The sequence below is a fragment of the Crocodylus siamensis genome, chromosome 2 (assembly GCF_052110815.1).
Source record: "Crocodylus siamensis isolate JL-2025a chromosome 2, ASM5211081v1, whole genome shotgun sequence".
Classification (NCBI taxonomy): domain Eukaryota; kingdom Metazoa; phylum Chordata; order Crocodylia; family Crocodylidae; genus Crocodylus; species Crocodylus siamensis.
This window is the reverse complement of record NC_143396.1, coordinates 267,358,993-267,369,575: the sequence shown is the minus strand read 5'-3', so window position 1 is coordinate 267,369,575 and position 10,583 is coordinate 267,358,993. Positions and strand designations below refer to the sequence as shown.

The 10,583-nt window shown below is 49.3% G+C and overlaps 1 protein-coding gene across 1 annotated transcript; it reads right to left on the bottom strand.

The window, feature by feature from the left end:
• Positions 1-242: 242 nt before the first annotated feature.
• Positions 243-1,497, bottom strand: LOC149872156 (uncharacterized). Its single transcript, XM_090034656.1, is given in 3 exon segments — positions 243-368; positions 488-777; positions 780-1,497. Coding segments are annotated over 3 exon segments (1,134 nt in total).
• Positions 1,498-10,583: the final 9,086 nt, after the last annotated feature.

The following is a 10,583-nucleotide window of genomic DNA, read 5'->3' as shown; positions in this document are numbered from 1 at the left end:
TGCCCGCCTACACGTTCCTGCCATGTCTTGATGTAAACAATAAGTTGTTTTTTGTAAGGCAGGAGGCTGCCCATTTTAAAGCCCAAAGCCAAGGCCAGATTGACTTTTATTAGTAGATGTTTTGGATGGGGAATCCAGGAAAAAGATGACAAAGCTGAGATAGATCCACACATACCCATTACAGTGGTCCGCAATGTTGGAGGAAGTGGCTCGTAAAGAGCGTCTCAGTCCATAAAGTTCGATCATGGGGGGTCCTCTTTGGGTGGGGCGGGGTCGTCCGTGGCGGCGAAATCCTCTCGAAGTGAAGTGAAGCGGGGGAGGCAGCTCATGCAGCGGTGTTCTCCGGGTCCAGTCCGGCAGCAGCTCGTCTGGAGGGGTTGGTGTACTGGCGGTGGCCCGTGATATGCTCCACGTAGATGTCGCGGGACCAGCAGATGGTGTCGGACACCGTGAGGCAGCGCATCAGCTTGGCGTAGCGGCGGGAGACGCGGCAGGCGCGGAGGACGCTCTCGTTGCTGGGGTCCCAGCCTCCGAGCATCCCCATGATGAGCACGTCCACCGTCACATCGTAGCTGCGGCCCCTCAGGGTGTCGGCCAGCGGGGTGTACTTCTCCCTCCTACAAGCCCGGGCGTCGGTGAAGGCTTGGTGCCGGTTCTCGAAGGGGATGGTGACGTCCACGATCACGATCTTCTTGGCCTCGTGGTCCGTGATGACCAAGTCGGGGCACAGCTGGCTCTCGCAGCCCGGGACGCTGCGGTTCACAGAGATCTCCCCGCCCCGGCCGCGATGGCCCGCACCAGGTGGTCCTGAACAGCGTTGTGGCGCAGCTGCCAGGCTCTGGCATGCGGCTTGCAGCCGCACAGCACGTGGGGGAGGGTCTCCACCATGTAGCCACACCGTTGGCACCTCTTGTCCCAGTGGCCGAAGTGCACAGCCCCGTTCAGAGGCAGGCAGTTGAGGCGGGCGCGGTGGAGGAAGCGCCAGTCCGCGAAGCGCGTGAAGCTCCCACTGGGCATGAAGTGGTTGCTAGTGTCCCACTTTGAGGTGACATTGAAGACCTTGCCCTGGTCGGGTTTGGCCCTCAGGTCGCCAGCGTACTTGTTGCGGACAGCGTCCTTCAGGAACCTCTCCAGGAAGGTCCTCGTACGGGGCGTCATGGTGATGCGGTCGGCATGCGGGGCTGGGCGCAGACTGACTCCCAGCTCCCAGCGCTCCTTGGCCCAGGTCCAGGTGCAGCCAATGCAGCTCCTGAGGTGGCGCATGGCATTGCAGGCTCGGCTCCACAGCAAGGCAGAGTCCCCGCCGTCCCGGCTGAACTCACCCTCCAGCGAGCTGCTGAGCAAGGTGGCCAAGTCTTGTCCGGTGGGCTGCCGCCTGACCGTTTTGCGGGCGGTCTCCTCCAGGGCACTGGCGGCAATGGTACTTACCATGGCGTCCGGGCAGGTGAGGAGGCAGAAGGCGTGGGTGACCACCGCGATGTCGCAGAGGTCTCCCATGTGGGGCACGTTGGCGCCTCCCTGCCGGTAGGGGATGTGTAGGAGGACCTCATTGCTGGCCCACAGCGGCAGGTGCAGCCACATCTTGAGCAGCCGCCGGATCTCAGTGCCCACCTTTTTGAGAGGGGTCTTGGGGACCTCCAGCCCCTCAGGATGAATGCGACGCCAACTCCAAACCTCCCTTTATACCATGTCCCATGCCTCGCAGATGGCATCCAAATTCCACTCTCTCTCCCCCTGGCCCCTTACTGAGATAATCTGGGCTCTGGCCCAATTAGGCATCAGGTATCCTCAGACTTGCCTGGGCCTTAACTCACGCCCCCTTACTGGGGTGTCCACTCCAGCTATACCACTCAGCTTGTGCACAGTCCTTCGGGCAATCTTAAGACCCTACCCTACACCGCTGCCAGCTGAAGCTAGTCTAGTCAACCCAGGTGCAGCCCTTCAAACCCTCTTAAGGCTTCAAACCTTCTATAAGGCTTTGGTAAATTTACTAGGCCTCACTACATCTTAGACTTGAATTAGGCTCTTAACAACTCTACATGGCTATCAGGTCACTAGTAGTCTGCACCCTCACTGGGGCCTCTGAGCCTCAGGAGTCTGATGACTTACCTGGTGTCCCAGCTGCCTGTGGAGCGTTCAGGATTGAGAGTGTGGTCAGGGGGTAGAAAGGTAAGAAAGGTTTATTGACTTTATATGCCTGATGTACAAGTTTCTCTTCTGCAAAGCTCAGCTAAGTCAGACATCCCTGATCAGTGCTGTCCGAGGGGTACTAGGAAGGACCCTGGTATTCAGTCCTTGGGCTCCTCGAGACCCATGGGCCCACTGATTCAGGTCAGCAGCTAATTAGTCCCTTTCACAAAGTTTCATCTTCCTTCTAAATGATTTCCAGATGTGCCATCCAATTTATAACTTCTGAGCTATGCTGATAACTTACAGCCATTCAGATTCTTTTTACTTCAACTGTCCTTAGACTGACCAATAGCAGTACAAGCCTTGCCTTCTTCTGATAAGGTTAATTTTCACTACGCCACAGGGCCTACCATCACTTCTATAAGGCTTTGCTAAATTTGCTACATCTTAGACTTGAATTAGGCTCTTAGCAACAACATATAGCTTAATATCTGAACAAGTGACAGAAAAACACTTGGTCCAATCTTCATAGAGCCTTCAGCAGGCACCTTTATCACACAGATATAATTTTCAGCAGTCACACCTGGGCCCCCATAACTTAGCTTATGGCTCCTCAGGCCTCAGGGGTCTATGGACATACCTGGACCCTGCTATAGGCCCCACTCAATGGACCTGAGCCCCTGTGCTTTCTCCCAGGGTGTACTCCCCTGGCCTTTCCCCTCCACAGGATAACCCACAAGGCAGCAGGGGCAGAGGCTTTCTGGTGCCCCATACTCACCCTTCTCTGGGGAGGCATAGGTGTTGTATTGCCTGGAAGCTGTCCTGCCACAAGCCGCCCCACCACACCATCCAGCCCCAGCAGAGTGTAGTATTAAGTCATTCCCCAAAACCAGGAACCTCCTGCCATCCCCATAGTTCTTTCCCTGTTCTCTGGATGGTCCTGAGCAGCAGCTCCAACTGAGAGATGTTCTACCTCCCGCTGCTGCTGGCTTTGCTGCTCAAGCCTGCTCTTATAGCAGCTGAGCCCTCTTCCCCAATCAGGCAGTCTCCTGCTGGCCATGTGACTCCTGACTGGGGAGTGCAGCCACCTGCAGGCTGCCTCTGCTGCCTACTCAGGCCCTTTGAGTGGCAGGTACCACAGATGCCCTGCTGCAAGCAGGCACCCAAAGGTGGCCTGCCACAGTCATTAACACTTGTGGTATAAAAAGAAATTAGCAGGACTTAGGGGGCATTTTTGCATATGCTCCAGCGGTTGGGGTGAGGGGTGGGCTTTAAGTAGAGCCACACAGACAGCCTCATCCCCCTCAGTGTCTTCTTGAGCAAGCTTTTGTTAAAGTGTCCCTGCAGCCATTTTGAAGCACAGGAACACTGATACACAAGAAGCAGAGTCTGGCTGGAGTGAGTTCATTAGCACACTCCAGAGTCCAGCAGACTTGATTAATTAGAGCGTGTAATTAGAGCATGTCAGAGCAGCCTCCTAGCAGGTATACAAGCACTCAGGCAGACCATAATGAGCCCTTTAGTCAACTGACTCCCTCAATGCTGCTTGAATAGAAATGCAGCTGTCACTGCCAGACAGTTGGCTTTATAGTTTGGGTGGACTAAGAAGAAAAGTGTGGGGGAGGATGCAAATGAGAATTGCACTGACCCTTCATCCACCCCTGATACCAACTCGCCAGGCACATCGCCAGGGGAGGGGGCCACAGGAAGACGAAGAGACGCCATCCGAGCAGGACAGATGACAAAGGCAAGGTGTGTTAAGGTAATAAACAGGGGTCCAGACAGTCTCCCTAAACAGGGGGTGGCACACACAGTCTTGCAAGACCATAAATGCCTATATACCAACGCTTGCAGTATGGGGAATAAACAGGAGGAACTCACCCTCAAAACAGCCAGTTCAAACCCAGATGTCATAGGGCTAACAGAAATGTGGTGGGATTTGTCCCATGACTGGGCAGTTAGCATTAGGGGCTATAGGCTTTACAGGCGGGATAGAGAAGGAAGGAAAGGTGGGGGTGTGGCACTCTATGTCAAGGAACACTACGCATCCTCTGCCAGCAGAATGGGGTCAGAGGAAGGGCAGGCTGAAGTGCTCTGGGTTAAGATTCAAGGGGACAATGGGGAGAGCAATTTGATGGTGGGGGTCTACTACAGACCCCCCAATCAAGGGGAGGAGCTGGACCGGGAATTTTCGGGCCAACTTGCAGAGGTACTTAAGGCAAGGGATGTAGTTGTCATGGGTGATTTTAATTACCTGGATATCTGCTGGGAGGAACAGTCAGCCAGGACAGACTGTTCCAGGAGGTTCCTAGCTGAGATACAGGACCTCCACTTAATCCAGGAGGTGCACAGTCCCACCAGAGGAAATGCCCTGTTGGACCTGGTCCTGGCCACAGGTGATGACCTGGTAAGGGGCCTCCAGGTTCTTGACCACCTGGGCGACAGCGATCATCGCTTGCTGGAATTCACCATCCAACGGAGGGTGTCAAGGGCGTACAGCGAGACGGTAGCCCTAGACTTTAGGAGGGCCAACTTCAACAAGTTGAGGAGACTAGTGGGGGAGGCGCTGGGGTCCTTGAGGGCAGGGGAGCTCAGTGTCCAGGATGAGTGGTCGTTCCTTAAGGAAACAATACTCAGGGCCCAAGGGGAGTCCATCCCAACAAGATGCAAGGGGGGCAGGAGTGCCCGAAAGCCCCCCTGGCTCACCAAGGGCGTCTGGGAATGCCTGCTTGCCAAAAAGGCAGCGTAAACCCAGTGGAAGCAGGGTGCTATCTCCAAAGAGGAGTATACCTCCTCTGCTCGGGCCTGTAGGGGGGCTGTCAGGGAAGCTAAGGCAGACATAGAGCTAGGACTAGCGCTCAAGATCAAGGATAATAAAAAGTCCTTTTTCAAATACATAGGGAGGATGAAGAAGGTGCCGGGTAAAGTGGGGCCCTTGCAAAGTATGCTGGGCAATCTGGTGGTTGTGCCAGAGGAGAAAGCAGAACTCTTTAACCAATTCTTCATGTCCGTTTTCTTGTGCAGGGACTGGGACTTCCCCGCTTTGATGCCAGATGGACTCAAGGGGAATGCCTCTAGACCTCAGGTTGGGGAGGACCGGGTTAGAGAGCTTCTGGAGGGGCTGGTCGTGTTCAAGTCAGTTGGTCCAGATGCTCTCCACCCCAGGGTGTTGAGGGAGCTAGCTGGGGTTATTGCAGGGCCCTTGGCACGGCTTTACGAGTGCTCGTGGTGCTCGGGCCAGGTGCCAGATGACTGGAAGATAGCTAATGTGGTCCCCATCTTCAAAAAAGGGAAGAGACAGGACCTGGGCAACTATAGGCCCATTGGTCTTACCTCTATCCTTGGGAAACTCTTTGAGAAAATCCTCAAGGAGCACATCTGTGATGAGCCGGCTTCAGGGATGATGCTCAAGGGCAATCAGCATGGTTTCATTAGGGGCAGGTCATGTCAGACCAACCTGATTGCCTTTTATGATCAGGTCACAAAGGCAATGGATGCAGGTGTCGCCGTGGACATAGTCCTTCTGGACTTCAGCAAGGCCTTTGACACCATCTCCCACCCCATCCTCATTAAAAAACTAGGTGACTGTGGCATTGATGCCTACACAGTTATATGGATCGCAGATTGGTTCAAGGGTCGTACTCAGAGGGTGGTGGTGGATGGGTCATATTCAACCTGGGGGGAAGGGGACAGCAGAGTCCCCCAGGGCTCAGTCCTTGGGCCTGCGCTGTTCAGTTTCTTCATCAGCGATTTGGACGACAGGGTGAAAAGCAACCTGTTTAAATTCGCTGATGATACCAAAATTTGGGGCGAGGTGAGCACGCTAGTAGGGAGGGAAAGACTGCAACAAAACCTGGATAGGTTACAGGAGTGGGCTAACATAAATAGGATGTGTTTCAATACTGACAAGTATAAATGGAAATGGGAACCTCTCTCACTGAGTAGAAAAAGGCTTGTCTGGTAAGGTAGCATGTAAGAAAGGAAATTATCATTGATCCTATACAAGAGGAGTCTTGGGGAGTTGTCTGGGTCCAACAACATCCTATCCTCTTATATAAGATCAAGGCCCAGCAATCTAAACAGCACAGTTCACTGTAAAGTTGACAGGTCAGCGATGCTCACTTTATGGACTGCAGCTTCCCTCTCAAGCCCCAATCTCTCATTAGCCTTCCAAGGCTTTTGTTGGTAGTTTTTCATTATCTACGTTCTCCCTTGCTCTTAATCAAAGTCAAATGAGTTCCCACACAGCTTGAGTTTCATGAGTAAATAGCACCCCAACTCACTTTGCTGAGATCATCTCTTCCAATTTCTCACAGCCATTACCTCCACACTGTGCTCTGGACCCACAATACTACACTCCACAAACACTGCTGCCTGACTGGGAAAGTACCCAATTTCCTTCTACAAAATGTTGATTGTCTGAATTACCCATAATTTAGGTCTTATGCTGCTACTGTAAGCCTGTGGCCAGGACCCTGCTCTGCACAAAGTATTTATGGGAATGCTCTGTAACGGTTCTGTGATTGTTGTGCAGACCTCACTTTTATCATCCTTTTATGTGTTGTTACACCGGAGTTGATATCACAGGCAGCTGTGCAGAACAGGCCACTGGGAATTGAATGGGGTTATTCACCTAAGGAAGGGGCATTTTAGCAAAGACAATGGAAGCCTCAGCAACAAAGATAGATTTTAACAACTAGCAACAGGGATCAAACAAATCTGCTGGGGTTTAAGCTGCTAAAAAGGGAACAGAAGGAGAGAAGAATGGCAGGCAGCATGGAAGACAGAGGGCCCATCTAACTCCTGGTGGTGATAAGGACCCATCTGGGACCCTATATACCAGGGATGTCTCCTAAGAGAACAAGCAGGGGAAGAGGCTGTGTCTAGCTGTGTCTCCCTTGTGGGTTAAGGGCTCAGATGGGGTTCTGTCTGCCATGATTCTGTTCTGAAGAGCAGCAGGACAGAGGCTACTTGAGGCTGCTAGGAGAGGACCTGGAATCAGCAGCACTGACAGCTAGGATTCAGGGTCTGGAAGAAGCTAAATCATGCTTTCTGTGAAGGGAAGGAGGAGAGAGAAATTAAAAATGAGGGGGGTTAAGGCAGGTGCTAAGAGAAATTGGGTAATGTCACTGGGGCAAGTGGAGTGTTTAAAGGGGGACAGCAGAAAAGAAACTCTTAAATTTGTGACAGAGGGGGAAGAGGAAAGAATTTTACCAGGTGAAGAGGGAAAAGGAGATGGGGAGGGAGAGGTCACACTCTATGTTTTTAATTGTCTCTCTGAAGAAATTGGAAGGATCCTGTTCACATAAAGAGAAAAAAGGGCAAGGGAAAGTCACGAGGCTGATGCAAGAATATCCGTTAATAAAACTGCTGTAATTTACTATTACTCTGTTCATTCATTCCAGATTTGCCAGCAACATTTGTGCATGTTAGGAGACATCATGATTACTTTCCAGTACCTGATACTGCATATGGATTTTTTTTCATATACTGCACCTCTTAGTTTTTCTGGCTATTTACTTTAATAAAGGGGAAGTTCAGGCTAATTTGCACAAATACCAACACTTTCTGTATAGATTCTACAGTCTATTTCCCTTTAAAAATGTGGAATCTCCATTGCTGCACTGTCATTGGCTATTGCAGAGACACACTTAACACTGGCCCAAATTGGGGGGAGGGGGAAAGGGGTTTGCTACTTAGTGTTAATGTGTCTCTAAAAGAAAGAGGTTGAATAGCATCTGCTCCTAGACCCAGATGTCCTTCATTTCTAAAAGCACTTTAATCTTGAAGTGTTTCCAGGAAAGGAAACAACAACAACCAGCAGAGTCATCCGGTCTCTACTGTGTGAGCACCCCTTTGGCATTTGACCCTCCATATCCAGACAAACATTGCATCACTGTTTGTTCTACATCCTCTCTAATAACTTTTGTTTGCTGTCTTTAATGTTTAACAGTGGACTTCCTACAGCAGTAAAACAGTAGGGCAAGGAGCACTTTGAATAAAAAGAATACAGCAAGATCCTTTTGAATGTACTTAAGAGTACTGCAGTACTGCTATATTTTTCTCCACAGAGATGTCAGCTGTGAGATGTACAACTTATTTTAGGGGGATTATTTTATTGTAGTACTGGTGACTATATTTGCTCTATATAGTCCACTTAGACCTGTTCGGCAAAGTTGTTCTTCAAGCTATAGTCCACCTGGGTTTATGGAACCATTCTTCAAGCTCCTGATGACCCTTCACAAGTGGTTACTTTAGTGGAGATGGTCTTCATCATTAGACTGGAAGGGGTCTTCTGGGCCAATGTGTCCTGTCCCCTGTAGTCACAGGCAATCATTTCACTAAGGATTCCCTAAAACTGTCACTTCAAACTGTCACTCAAAGCAACAAACACCAAAAGCATCCTACAACAGTGGTTTTCAACCTGTGGTCCATGAATCTCTGGGGGTCCAAAGACCATATCTAAGGGGTCTACAAAAATGAAAGTAATCAATCAAACGTTTGTGAATACCAACACTTACAGTTCAAAGGGATCCATGCCTTCTTTTGAAATTTCCAAAGGGGTTTGCACCTTGATTCAAAATTTTTTAGGGGTCTGCCAATAAAAAAGATTGAAAATCACATACAACATATGCCTAGGTGAAAACAGTAGAAATGAGGGGATGGCCAGTGCAGACAGCATGGCCATGATACAGAATTTCCAAATATATGCTCAGAGGATCCTAAAAAGAGGACCGTGCTACAGAAAAAGACCAAACCTCCACCCGCCCCCATGTCCTTGTTTTTCTGACCTCTTCCCCTAAATGAACATAACAAAAAATATTGGCAAACCTTTGGACTAGATCAATGTAGTGTTGTAAGGTAGAGGTGACATATGCAGCCTCAGTGTATGGCAGGTAGCAGATTGGGGAAGGGGCAGGCAGCACAGCAGCAAATAGTACAGGGGGTAGAAAGCAGAGCAGTAGATTTGGCAGGGGACACAGTGCAGGGAGCAGAAAGCAGAGTAGCAGATTGGGTAAGGAAAGAGGATCATTATGGCACTTGGGGAGGGTGTGGAGCTTAATTTGTCGAAAAGGATAGCCCTCACTGTTTTAAGGTATATCCTGACTGAGATACAGGAATTTTTAGAAGATGTGAGACAATTTTTTTCAGTAGAGCTCATAAAGATCTTACAAGACTTTTGTGTAGAAAAGGCTAGTTGTACTTTAGCACTTGCTAACTGTTTGATTCAAAGCCTAACAGGGAAGCTAGATCAATACCCAGAAAAAACTGAGAGATGTGTAAGAAACACAAAAAGGAAAGCCCTTATGTTTTGAAACTCAAACCTTAAAAAGGATTTATTCCTTTAGGTCTGATATAGAAAACAAGCAAATGTTTATATAACTCTTCTGATAAACCTAATCATTATTGCAACACTGAAAGGCAATGGTTGGTAAATTAGATTGGTGGCTTCAGACAAAGCCTTTGCCCCTGACTTTTATTCTTCCATAGACAGCAGCCTAGATTCTCAGCAAGAAAGAATTAGGATTATTTAGTCTGGAGAAGAAAAGACAGAGGAGGGATTTGATCACTGTCTTAAAATACCTGAAAGACAATTAAAAGGGGATGGAGATAGAGTATTCTCTGTGGCTTTACAGGACAGGACTACAACTAATGGCCTCAAACGGCAATAACGGAAATTTTGGTTGAAGAACTTCTTCACTGTGAGGGTAGTTAAGCATCGAAAGAGGCTACCTAAAGGCTGTGGAACCTCCAGCCCAGGAAACTTTCAAGAGTGTGTTAGACAGACGCTTGACTGGGATATAAAATGTATAAAATGTACTGGAATGAGAGAGTACATTTCCATAAAATGTACTGGAATGAGTAAAATGTACTGGAACATCTTGTGTCTCTACACCTCATTTGACCATTTTGTCACACATGCTTATGCTCATTTATTGTACTTCATGAGGTCTTTCATTGTACATGTGCCTTCAAGCAGTGGGCATTGGGGATGGTGTTGCATACTCTGAGGATCTGTGCTTCATTCACAGATGGTTAAACCAATGGTACATCCCCACTCTTCACTAGTTCCTTTGGAGCATCAGACTCCAGTACATAGGGAGTTGATACTTCACTGCCTTTGCCATGCTTTGTCAGCCCCACGTGAAAAGGACTCAACCACTGGAATTTCCATTTTCTCTGTCAGGTATTTTCTTTAGCCTCTCATCCACATCTGTAATCATGTCTCCCTGGATGTGGCATCAAGAGGTCAGGTGCTTGTGAGGAACCTCCTGCATGACTTCAGATGTTTGTATGCTACAAGGTGGTCATACAGCAGGTGTCTCACACCTTCAGTTTGTCTCAATCATTCTATCCTCCTGGCCAGAGTAATGCTGGCCAAGAGATACATACTTCTTAGGCTGGTAGGCTTCAGACATCCTGTGAAGTTACGTGTCTAAAGAGGATTCAAC